This window comes from Oncorhynchus tshawytscha, linkage group LG16 (assembly GCF_018296145.1).
Source record: "Oncorhynchus tshawytscha isolate Ot180627B linkage group LG16, Otsh_v2.0, whole genome shotgun sequence".
NCBI lineage: Eukaryota > Metazoa > Chordata > Actinopteri > Salmoniformes > Salmonidae > Oncorhynchus > Oncorhynchus tshawytscha.
In genome coordinates, this window is record NC_056444.1 from 51,390,682 (window position 1) to 51,404,291 (window position 13,610).

At 45.6% G+C, this 13,610-nt stretch overlaps 1 protein-coding gene across 5 annotated transcripts in view; it reads right to left on the reverse strand.

The window, feature by feature from the left end:
* The window catches only part of LOC112215861 (DNA (cytosine-5)-methyltransferase 3B), a 102,288-nt gene that overhangs the window by 38,253 nt on the left and 50,425 nt on the right, over positions 1-13,610 (reverse strand). For all 5 annotated transcript variants that reach the window (XM_042299325.1, XM_042299326.1, XM_042299323.1 and 2 more), the window contains exons 2-5: positions 12,989-13,099; positions 2,697-2,832; positions 1,639-1,730; positions 269-445 (exon numbers count right to left, since the gene is read on the reverse strand). In XM_042299325.1, the coding sequence (XP_042155259.1) occupies positions 269-445; positions 1,639-1,730; positions 2,697-2,832; positions 12,989-13,048 (465 nt within the window). In that variant the 5' untranslated portion in view covers positions 13,049-13,099. The remainder of the gene's footprint in view (positions 1-268; positions 446-1,638; positions 1,731-2,696; positions 2,833-12,988; positions 13,100-13,610) is intronic.

A 13,610-nucleotide genomic window follows, 5' to 3' on the forward strand; every position in this document is an offset into this window, starting at 1 on the left:
AGTCAGAGAGACTGCCAAAAGCATGACTACCTAGTCATGTCATCGCTAATGCGATTGACACAATGTCTTCTTTTAATGTCAAATAATGTCTCGGGTACTGTTTGAACAAAGTAAAACATTTATTAGGGGGTGTCAAATTTGAGTGAATTAAAAAGATGATGGGAAATAATGAACTTCAGAGCTGAATATTTTGACAGACTGGATAGGATATGCCCTGGGAGTTATCGTGTCTGTTCATTACGTTGTTGCACATTCAGTCTAGTCTCACCAGAGAGCTGCTGTGGTGCTCCAGCCTACTCTGGCATCCTCCTCCTCTCTGCTCGCGGCTGCGCGGTTTGTTGTGAGGGGCCAGCAGACCGGCCTGGAAGATGGTCCTGGGAGAAGGTCTCTGTCTCAGGCCCGAGCCCGACTCCGAGGCCCCCACCCCTGCCACCTTGGCCTTCTGCTGTAGAAAAAAAAGACACAACACAACCCTTTCACTCAACCAATAGGTACCAAGGGGACGAAGATCCAGGCAAACACAGCGTCAGAGTCGTGTTTAATAGGGCAAGTGTTTAAAAAAACACAACAATCTGTGTTCTTATTGGGCAATTTCAGGTATCGCCTCGCCGTTTCAAAACGTTTCTACCAACTGTACACAGCTCAGGTTTCAGCATTACCAGCCGTGCTTGTCTTGGTTCCAGGGTGCAGGAGGAGTGTGAGAAGAGGGTGTCTGGCTACGGGATGATCATCATCAACGTTCAGGTTTCGGTTGATGAGAGATGTGTGGTTATATCAAAGCTGAGTTGATACCAGCAGTGACCCTAACAGTTAGAACCAGTTAGTCCTGCTGTCTGCCAGACAGACAGACAGACAGTTCTTTTGGTTTACGGGTCACAGGTATGACAGTGACTGGGGGAGAAAGCTGGAGCAGTGTGTGTGTGTGTGTGTGTGTGTGTGTGTGTGTGTGTGTGTGTGTGTGTGTGTGCACGCATATATCTATATCAGGCAGGGGTCTTCAACCTTTTCTTGACCAGAGTCCCCCTCCCAGGCAAAAAAATTATTATAATAATCACAAGTCTTGTCTTATCAGGTGAATGCAAGGAGAAGTAATTCACATTTAAAAAAACAAAAAAACAGATTTGGTAGATAGTTTGTCATTATTTTGAACTCCCCACATTACAATTGGAAGAGTAAGTATAAACTTTAACATAGCCTCTTAGCTAGAAAGGTAATGGGCTCAGGGCATTTTCCCTACGAGCAGATGTTCTAGAAAGCTAAACCAGCAACCAGCGGCTCTACGCAGCCTATTCCCAGGTGCTTTTTCAAAGCCTTTGTCAGATACGCAAGTGAGTGTAAATGGCTCCAATGAGTGTAATTTGCTCCATATCAGGAGGTGAGAAATAAATAATAATTGGTTAATTCTGTTGTTGCTCGCGATATTCATAACATTGAAATACATTTTTAAAAATGGGGGGGGGAGAAGATATTTGTCCATGCACAAGTGGGTAACCTGTACGAGTATGAGGTGTACAACTAAAATGTGTTTTTTTTGCATATGCCAACTCCCCTGAGACACCCTCAGAGTGTGTGTGTGTGTGTGTGTGTGTGTGTGTGTGTGTGTGTGTGTGTGTGTGTGTGTGTGTGTGTGAAACTCACCTCACTGTAGGTAGAGTCCCAGCTGCACTCCTCCTTTGAGGACCTCTTCCTAGTTCTCTTTCTGCTGCCAGACAACTGATTCACATCTGAGTCTGGAGAGAGGGGTGGGGGGCAAGAGGGAGAGAGGGGGGGCAAGAGGGAGAGAGAGGGGAGGTGAGAAACTGAGAGAGAGAGACATGGGATACAAGGTAAGGATGGTGACTTAAGCCATCTGCCCGCTTCCCAGCCAAAACAGCTCAGTAGAATTTGTTCATATATAACATTTAAAAAAATAGTTTACTAGGCAAGTCAGTTAAGAGCAAATTCTTATTTACAATGACGGCCTAGGAACAGTGCCTTGTTCAGGAGCAGAACAAAATATTTTTTACCTTGTCAGTTCGGGGATTCGATGCAGCAACCTTTTAGTTACTGGCCCAACGCTCTAACCACTAGGCTACCAAAATTACGCTGACATTTTGTAATGTTTTTTTCCGGTTTGGACTTCGGTGAGGGTTTTTTGGGCTGTTCGGATATACAGCATTCTTTCTGGAGGCAAGACGGAGTTCGGAGCCGAAGTCTACACCCCTTCAACTGTGTTTGGTCAACAGTGGGGATTCTTCAATAAAGTCTTTGTCATTCAATGAGAGACCACCCATTTTCAGACACCAAACGACTTAGTTAGATGTAAAATAAGATCTCTCTGAAAAATTAATGACAGGTTTCTTGAGTTATCTTAGATTAATTTGGACTATTTTGAGGAAGTGTATATTGGTTACGGCGTCTCAAAATGGACAAACAGTACGATTGGTGCTTTTTCTTGTTTTTCAAGCAAAGGTCTTTCCAGGGAGTATGCCAGCACACTCAAACTGAAGCATGCTGACCCCTTTATGAAAACACAGGTTTCAGAGATTGTGTGAGAAGGGTTAGGGTTGAGAGGTGAGAGAACGATGTAACTCAACACCGTCAGAAGGTGTTATGTGATAACGAGATCAAAGGCCTGAAGTCAACCGAGAGGGGTGAAAGCTTTCCGAGAATGTCCAGTGTGTGTGTGTGTGTGTGTGTGTGTGTGTGTTCCGGACCTGCAGGTGAGGCAGCATCTCCATTCTGCTTGGGGCTGAACGGGGAGTGAGGTTCGGCCAGGGTGAGCGGGCTGTTCTCATTTGTCATCTCCATGTCACTGTCGTCGGCTGCAGGCATGTCCCCATTCACCTCAGCCTGGGGACGACAGGAGAGGATCTATCAACACACAGCACTCAACAACACTATGGAAAACAGAAGCAACGGTCATCGTTTTTTTAAATTTAAATTTTAACAATTCTAATAAATACAACAGTTGGACAATGGATGAAGAAACTCCAAACTTTTTGCATTTTTATAATCCATCAGATATTGACTGAATTGTAGCACATAAAACATTTTACTGCCATGGACAAATAATGAGGGATTTTGGTGGGAAGGTATTCAATTTATTGTCAAACATGGCCTTTTTATTTTATTTTAGAATGAATTCATATGTAAATGTTCATATTGTATCAGGTATTGTTTTATTATGGTGTGTTAAAATAAAGAAAATGATATGTGCCTAATTTGCATAAATACATTGGGCATATTGCATATATGACTAAATTAACATAAAGGGGTGGGGCAGGGCTGAAACCACCAAACACTTGCTCTGTCTACCCTACCTACACTCACCTGCTCTGTCAACCCTACCTGCTCTGTCCACCCTACCTGCACTCACCTGCTCTGTCTACCCTACCTGCACTCACCTGCTCTGTCTACCCTACCTGCTCTGTCCACCCTACCTGCACTCACCTGCTCTGTTTACCCTACCTGTACTCACCTGCTCTGTCTACCCTACCTGCACTCACCTGCTCTGTCTACCCTACCTGCACTCACCTGCTCTTCTACCCTACCTGCACTCACCTGCTCTATTTACCCTACCTGCACTCACCTGCTCTGTCTACCCTACCTGCTCTGTCCACCCTACCTGCACTCACCTGCTCTGTCTACCCTACCTGCACTCGCCTGCTCTGTCTACCCTACCTGCTCTGTCCACCCTACCTGCACTCACCTGCTCTGTTTACCCTATCTGCTCTGTCTACCCTACCTGCACTCACCTGCTCTGTCTACCCTACCTGCACTCACCTGCTCTGTCTAACCTACCTGCACTCACCTGCTCTGTCTACCCTACATGTACTCACCTGCTCTGTCTAACCTACCTGCACTCACCTGCTCTTTCTAGCCTACCTGTACTCACCTGCTCTGTCTACCCTACCTGCACTCACCTGCTCTGTACCTGCACTCACCTGCTCTGTCTACCCTACCTGCACTCACCTGCTCTGTCTACCCTACCTGTACTCACCTGCTCTGTCTACCCTACCTGTAATCACCTGCTCTGTCTACCCTACCTGCACTCACCTGCTCTGTCTACCCTACATGTACTCACCTGCTCTGTCTACCTCACCTGCTCTGTCTACCCTACCTGCACTCACCTGCTCTGTCTAGCCTACCTGTACTCACCTGCTCTGTCTACCCTACCCTCACCTGCACTCACCTGCTCTGTCTACTCACCTGCACTCACCTGTCTACCCTACCTGCACTCACCTGCTCTGTCTACCCTACCTGTACTCACCTGCTCTGTCTACCCTACCTGTAATCACCTGCTCTGTCTACCCTACCTGTACTCACCTGCTCTGTCTACCCTACCTGTAATCACCTGCTCTGTCTACCCTACCTGCACTCACCTGCTCTGTCTACCCTACATGTACTCACCTGCTCTGTCTACCCTACCTGTACTCACCTGCTCTGTCTACCCTACCTGCACTCACCTGCTCTCTCACCTGCTCTATCTACCCTACCTGCACTCACCTGCTCTGTCTACCCTACCTGTACTCACCTGCTCTATCTACTCTACCTGCACTCACCTGCTCTGTCTACCCTACCTGCACTCACCTGCTCTATCTACCCTACCTGCACTCACCTGCTCTGTCTACCCTACTTGCACTCACTTGTGCTGTCTAGACTGCCTCATTAACTATTGTTGTTGTTAAGGTCTTTTGCATAATTCAATAGCAGGATACGCTCAGATTAAATATCAACACGCCTGTCTCTAGATAACACCTATCTAAACATACTTTACATTGTTTGCGAGATCAGACATAATATCACTATAATCCGAGGGCACATGTTAGGAAGTTGCTTTCATTTCAGCGCATATCATTTGAAAACATTTCATCTGCACTAAATTATTATTTTGTTAAACTTCAACAAAAAAATTACACCCATCAAAATAAAGTTATCTTTGTTCTCTATTTGGTGATGTATGTGTCGAGACGTTGCGTTCAATCCCAAACAAAGCTTTAGCGTTCCTATAGACGCAAAGACAATGTATTCCATTGAGCACATTTCAGCCATTAATAACGGGGTGTTTGACAGGTCATTACAAACATTTCCGCGGACGTAATGTTTACGGGTAAAACGACAGGCACAAGCAAAACTGTGTTAGTGTTACTTCATTCAATTCATCCACAAGAGCATTAGTGAGGTCGGGCACTGATGTTGGGCCATTAGGCCTGGCTCGCAGTCGGCATTCCAATTCATTCCAAAGGTGTTCGATGTGGTTGAAGTCAGGGCTCTGTGCAGGCCAGTCAAGTTCTTCCACACCGATCCCGACAAACTATTTCTGTATGGATCTCGCTTTGTGCACGGGGGCATTGTCATGTTGAAACGGGCCTTCCCCAAACTGTTGTCACAAGGTTGGAATCACATAGTCGTCTAGAATGTCATTGTATGCTGTAGCGTTAAGGGGCCTAGCCCCGAACCATGAAAAACAGCCCCAGACCACTATTCCTCCTCCACCAAACTTTACAGTTGACACTATGCATTGGGGCAGGTAGCATTCTCCTGGCATCCTCCAAACCCAGATTCTTCTGTCGGATTGCCAGATGGTGAAGCGTGATTCCACAGCCCAGAGAACGAGTTTCCACTGCTCCAGAGTCCAAAAATGGCGAGTGTTACACCACTTCAGCCGACGTTTGGCTTTGCGCATAGTGAGCTTAAGCTTCTCGGCCATGGAAACCCATTTCATGAAGCTCCCGACAAACAGTTATTGTGCTGATGCTGCTTCCAGAAGCAGTTTGGAACTGGGTAGTGAGTGTTGCAACCGAGGACAGATGATTTTTTATGCGCTACGTGCTTCAGCACTAGGTGCTACCATTTTCTGGTCTTGTGTGGCCTACCTCTTCGTGGCTGAGCCATTTTTGCTCTTAGATGTTTCCACTTCACAATAACAGCACTTGCAGTTGACCGAGGCAGCTCTAGCAGGGCAGACATTTGGCAGAAAACTGACTTGTTGGAACGGTGGCATCCTATGACGGTGCCACGTTGAAAGTCAATGAGCTCTTCAGTAAGGCCATTCTACTGCCAATGTAGAGATTGGGCATGGAGATTGCATGGCTGTGTGCTCAATCTTATACACCTGCCAGCAATGAGCGTAGCTGAAATAGTCGAATCCACTCATTTGAAGGGGTGTCCACATTATATAGTGTAGCTCCAAATTTGCATTATTTATTTCATACAGTCTCTTTCGCTCATCTTTATTAAGGGTGCCAATAATTATGGACGTGACTGTAGATACAGAGATTATAGAATGGACTGAGAAGAGTGAAAGCATCTATCTGACATCTTTAGATTGTCACACCTCTGTTGCAATGACAGGGAACGCGGGGCTGGGATGGGAGGAGGGTGAGAGTGGAGGGTGAGAGAGGAGGGAGGGAGGAGGGTGAGAGTGGAGGGAGGGAGGGGAGGAGGGGTGAGAGTGGAGGGTGAGAGAGGAGGGGGAGGGAGGAGAGGAGGGAGGGAGGGTTAGAGAGGAGGGAGGGAGGAGGGTGAGCGAGGAGGGAGGGAGGAGGGAGAGAGAGGAGGGAGGGAGGAAGGTGAGAGAGGAGGGAGGGTGAGAGAGGAGGAAGGAAGGAGGGTGAGAGAGGAGGGAGGGAGGAGGGTGAGAGAGGAGGAAGGAAGGAAGGAGGGTGAGAGAGGAGGGAGGGAGGAGGGTGAGAGAGGTGGAACGAGGGGTAAGAGAGAGTTAAGGGCCTTCACCAAAGTCAGGCTTCCTCCTCAGGGAGCGTAAGCCCTTGGCCTTGGAACAATGCCGGCAGCTGTGGGTTATCAGGAATCTTCCTCTGGAATGTCAGACTGAGACACGGTACACTTCCCACCACAGCTGTCCTCCGGTGGCACTGTCACTTGCCAAAGCTAACGCAGCCAGCCAGCAGACACAGGCCAAGACACAACCCAACCTAGACCAGGCTAGCACAGAGCACAACAGCACAGCAGTGCAGCAGAGCTGAGTACAGTTCAATACCATACCTAGAGCCCTATAAAATCTGTGTTGCGCAAAACGTGCATGGAATCACGGAATCCAGACAATAAAAAGGAATTTAAAAATATATATATTTTTATTTAAACTTTAGTAGGAAATCAACTAAATGTATTGAACTTAATCAATTGGGTGCACACTGCCTGCCATCCAGGACACCTACAACACCAGGTGTCGCAGGAAGGCCAAGAAAATCATCAAGGACCTCAGCCACCTGAGCCATGGCCTGTTCTCCCCACTTCCATCACTCAGACGCGTGCAGTCATGGGTAAAACAAACAGACTGGCCAATAGCTTCTACCCCCAGACCATCAGGCTGCTGAATAGCCACCACTACCTACCCCCCCCCTCAACAGACAATTACCCTGCCCACACACCAATGGACATTAATATTCATCACTGTCACGGTTGTAAACATGTATATTATCTAAATTTTTTATTTCATAGCTTCATTCACACCTGCACTGTTGGGAGCTCGGCGCTTAGGAATGTCACTGTACACTGCAACTACACCTGTGCATGTGACTAAATAAAAACATCTCATCTAATCGAACATTCATTCATTTGCTCAAGTTAATCATACGACATGAACAAAATGCATCAGTGATTTCTATTGTCCTGCGACGGCACAGGAAGAGCCCTGTCTGTGTGTGTCGTGCGCCTATGTTTAGTCTACACTTTGAGTAGCTGTTCGTGGTAATGCTAATGATCACCGTTTTGCATTGAATCCAGTAGCCATTTGTTTTGCAAACTCTGCAATCACATGAGCGCTACAGAATCACTGGTGTACACTACAGAAATACTGGTGTACACTACAGAAATACTGGTGTACACTACAGAAACACTGGTGTACACTACAGAAATACTGGTGTACACTACAGAAATACTGGTGTACACTACAGAAACACTGGTGTACACTACAGAAACACTGGTGTATACTACAGAAACACTGGTGTACACTACAGAAACACTGGTGTACACTACAGAAACACTGGTGTATATTACAGAAACACTGGTGTACACTACAGAAACACTGGTGTATATTACAGAAACACTGGTGTACACTACAGAAACACTGGTGTATATTACAGAAACACTGGTGTATATTACAGAAACACTGGTGTACACTACAGAAACACTGGTGTATATTACAGAAACACTGGTGTATATTACAGAAACACTGGTGTACACTACAGAAACACTGGTGTACACTACAGAAACACTGGTGTATATTACAGAAACACTGGTGTACACTACAGAAACACTGGTGTATATTACAGAAACACTGGTGTATATTACAGAAACACTGGTGTACACTACAGAAACACTGGTGTATACTGGTGTTACAGAAACACTGGTGTACACTACAGAAACACTGGTGTATATTACAGAAACACTGGTGTATATTACAGAAACACTGGTGTATATTACAGAAACACTGGTGTATATTACAGAAACACTGGTGTACACTACAGAAACACTGGTGTATATTACAGAAACACTGGTGTACATTACAGAAACACTGGTGTACACTACAGAAACACTGGTGTATATTACAGAAACACTGGTGTACACTACAGAAACACTGGTGTATATTACAGAAACACTGGTGTACACTACAGAAACACTGGTGTATATTACAGAAACACTGGTGTACACTACAGAAACACTGGTGTACACTACAGAAACACTGTGAAACATATTACAGAAACACTGGTGTATATTACAGAAACACTGGTGTATATTACAGAAACACTGGTGTACACTACAGAAACACTGGTGTATATTACAGAAACACTGGTGTACACTACAGAAACACTGGTGTATATTACAGAAACACTGGTGTACACTACAGAAACACTGGTGTATATTACAGAAACACTGGTGTACACTACAGAAACACTGGTGTATATTACAGAAACACTGGTGTACACTACAGAAACACTGGTGTACACTACAGAAACACTGATGTACACTACAGAAACACTGGTGCACACTACAGAAACACTGGTGTACACGACAGAAACACTGGTGTACACTACAGAAACACTGGTGTACACTACAGAAACACTGATGTACACTACAGAAACACTGGTGTACACTACAGAAACACTGGTGTACACTACAGAAACACTGGTGTATATTACAGAAACACTATTACAGAAACACTGGTGTACACTACAGAAACACTGGTGTATATTACAGAAACACTGGTGTACACTACAGAAACACTGGTGTACACTACAGAAACACTGGTGTATACAGAAACACTGGTGTACACTACAGAAACACTGGTGTACACTACAGAAACACTGGTGTACACTACAGAAACACTGGTGTACACTACAGAAACACTGGTGTATATTACAGAAAACAGAAACACTGGTGTATATTACAGAAACACTGGTGTACACTACAGAAACACTGGTGTACACTACAGAAACACTGGTGTACACTACAGAAACACTGGTGTACACTACAGAAACACTGGTGCACACTACAGAAACACTGGTGTACACTACAGAAACACTGGTGTATACTACAGAAACACTGGTGTATACTACAGAAACACTGGTGTACACTACAGAAACACTGGTGTACACTACAGAAACACTGGTGTACACTACAGAAACACTGGTGTACACTACAGAAACACTGGTGTACACTACAGAAACACTGGTGTACACTACAGAAACATTGCTGGTGCACACTTGCATTAAAGGGTGACCACACCCAAAATTTGACATTTCTTATATTTTTCTCGATCTCAAAAGTGGTCTCCTGAGGTGGTTTAAGATTTGATGTGGACTTAGAACATTCAATTGAGTTGTTTTTCTGTGTGACTTTTGAGAACAAAAACCTGAAGAAAAAAAACAGGGGGGGGGCGGAAACCTGGGGGAAAAAACAGGATAAAACGGATTTTGGGGAAAGACTAAACGCAATCAGGCAAAAAAAAAAATAGATTTTAGAGCGCCCTACATGCCACACAGTGTGTTCTCTCTCATTCTGGAAAACCAGCACTACAATATAAAAAGAACTAAGCAGTTTCTCTCTCTGGCTGCTGTGCCCTTATGTCCTTCTCTCTCTCTCTCTCCCTCCCTCTCCCTCTCTCTCTCCTTCCCTCTCCCGCTCTCTCTCTCTCCCTCCCTCCCCCTCTCTCTCTCTCTCCCTCCCTCTCTCTCTCTCCGCTCCTCACAAACTTAATGGAGGAGAAAAGAGAGCCCTCAGGCTGTGAGACTCATTCTGACGCACATGCAACAGTGTGTCAGCCCAAATTGCGTTTCACCAAAGCCAACCTGGGCCTCACACGCAGGCAGCGCAGCACAGTATAATATAGTAAGGCACAGTACAGTACAGCCATAGGTCCCAATGAACTCAATTCACCCAGGATACAGCCATTATTAAGCCATACAGGGGGCAGAGGTAGAAAGAGAGAATTAAAGAGAGGGAAATATAGAGAGCGATAGAAAGAGGAGAGAGAGAGAGAGAGAGAGGAGCGAGAGACAGAGTGAGGGAGAGAAAGAGACAAGAGTGAGAGAGACAGACAAGAGTGAGAGAGAGTGAGAGAGCGAGAGAGATAGAGAGTGACACATCCAGGCCGGGGGGGTCAGTGCCAGAGTTTCTCTCATTAGTGAGATTAGACCTGAGAGAGTCGCCTTGTCCCAAACCAGGACACCCCTCTGCGTGTGTTAACGCTCCGTCTGCTACCCCACCCCCCTGTCTGCACCCCTCCTCCCCACATCTGGCTAGGAGAGCGCAGGAGACTTAGGAAACATATCGGTGCCTGACATAAGACAACGCATGTATGGGTTCATTCAAAGTGTGTTGACAGATTGCGGAGCAACACCTTTGGTTGATCTGCCTGTCTGTCTCCGGGGGGGGCAGAGGGGAAGGAGATGTTAGGAAAGACTATGCAGAGTCAGAGAGAGAGATCGGCCCTTTCAATGGACCCACACCCGAACTTACAGTATTACACACACACACACACACACACGCATACATACATACATACAGCATTGCATTACAAGCACACACACCTTTCAGACACATTTACAATACAAGTCACTGGCTTGCCATGTCAAGGTGCTTAGCCGACGTCCGTGAATCTCATTCTCACAGTCATGACTCTCTCCGCCTGCTCGGCACAAAGGCACCAAGATAAGAACGTGACAGAAACCATAAACGGAGAAGTTGGTCAACAGACACAACGCTTAAGACGACATGTCTGTGTTTTAACTGCTTTCCATAGAACAAAACGCTCTGAGATCACAGATTCATACAGCTGAGGACCAGACTGCAAGGCAGATCTAGAAACCATAGAAACTCCCCATTGGAAAAGCATGTAGAAACCCGAGAGCGAGAGAAAATAAAGAGCAGGTCCTTCTGGTTTGAAACAGGTCTCTCTCTCCATCGAGCTGTTCCTTGATGCCCTGAAGAACGATCCCACTCCGGCTTACGAGCAGCAGACACAAGCCCGACGCCACACTCTCACCCTGCTCCAACACGGACGGACACCACAGAAGAGAACTTACGACGTGTATTACGATATGCCGATTGATCGAGACATTCGCCCATAACATTTTTCACCATTTGTCCCATTTGACCGGCTGAGTCTTCGACACAAACTCAAGTAACTGTATAACTACATAACCATTTGACTCGTCCAGCGACTCAAAGTAACTAACGGTATAATCCAGAAATGAAACCCAAAACCTAACAGGCAGAGAAGGCTATTGGGGCTGCCTGGAAGTCAACATTCTTCCAACTCTAATTAACTGGGCAGATAGATTGTCCTGCTGAACGGAAAAAGAGGGATTTGAGGGCAAAACCAATACAACCGAAACTATCACAACTGTCCCAATGTATCATGATCCAGTTCTGTGCGAGAGCGTTAGTGGTGGAACCAGAAGGAGTGTTATCCGAGCAGCGAGAAACTATGAGAATCTCAACTCTTGGAGCTGGGGGCATATCTCATCTGATATGATGTGAAAAAACCACCTGTTGATGGAATTGCAGGGGGGAGGGGGAGGGGGAGGGGACGCTTTGTAGGGTGAAAACACGGCGGTAATTTGCTGAGAAGTACCAAGCACTGCAGTTCCCCAATACAGGAGAGGGGTGTGTAGACAGGTAACAGCACATTAGTAATACTGCAATACCAAGAAATAGCAATGGGTGGAAACAACAGCCACCTGAAGTCCACACTAGAGCGAGTGTTAATTCGGAACATAAAGAGCCCACTGTGATGATGGATCTCACCACACACACACACTCCTCCTCTTCCATTTCCTCTTTCCCTCTCTCTCTCTCTCTCTCTCTAAAGAGGCAGCTGCCCTGGCTGCTCCATGAAAGGCTATGACACATCCAGACCAGATGTACTGTGAGAAGTTGCCAGTTTGCTCTCTGAGGCCAAATGATTATGCACATTCAGCCTGGGAGGCTGGGAGACACAGAGGCAGGCCAGTTGACTGGGGGAGGGAGCAGAGGCCTGAGGCTTCTGGCAAACACAGGAGGAAGAGGAGGAGGAGGAGCAGACACTAAAGAGGAGGGGCAGACACTAAAGCCAGGCAGATGAGTTACCATGACATGAAGGGTGGGTTGACAACATCATGACAATGTGTACGCATATCGAAGCTGCCACGTGGTAATACCATAGATGGCTCCCTTCAGCTAGTTTATATCTTGTTCTTGATACCACCTTCTTGTTTTGAGGTCTTTTGACGTATATGTCACGTCTATGCTAATATGGCTCAAATTCGCTAGCTAGCTAACCAACAACTGTAATGATGTATTTGAGAGACCACAAATGCTTATTGTGCATTTATGTTTTCAATAAACATTTGGGGACAATATATAGTATAGTATAATAGTGCTCAGAATGGTGGTGTGCATTTTGGAACAAAAACCAGTGGAAAACGATGTGAACCGTGGATATTTGGTGACTTTGTTGGCAATAGCACCATCAGAAGACCTAAGCCCCCCCCCCCCTACTTACTGTTGCCGTCATCTTGTCACTCTCCACCATGATGGCTGAAGAATACTTGTTGGATGGCATTACTGTTGCAGTTGTGTTCTTCAGGGATTGTTCTTTTGTTTCTCTTCTAACCTGGAGGTAAACCAGAAAAACAATATAGCAGTTAGGAGAGTGCACGAAACAGCACATTTAAATGTGCATTATTTCACACAATTGACATACATTTCCCATACTTCCCCCTCTTACAAGTTCACAAACTAAACAGAGAGAATCTTGAGTCAAATACAAATTCCTTATCTAATCACACAGAATCACTAGCTAAGTGGCCACCTGAATATGTATTATTATAGTATTATAATATTACTAAAATACACCAGTGCTACATTTTGGACGTACGTCTTCTACTCAAATGCCCACCACAAAAGTTAGATCTCATGTTTCAAAAATAAGCTTTAACCTCGTTGTCTTTAAGCAACAGTATTGACACTACAATCAGAGCACCAGAGAAGATCCCCACCAAAATAGGCTCTGAAAGCTAATTCACACGTAAAAATACATTTATCGAAAATCATTTGGATTTGGTGGGAACAAAATGAGTAGCAACAGCTCAAGAAACGACATCAACAATATAGTTCCTCAACAT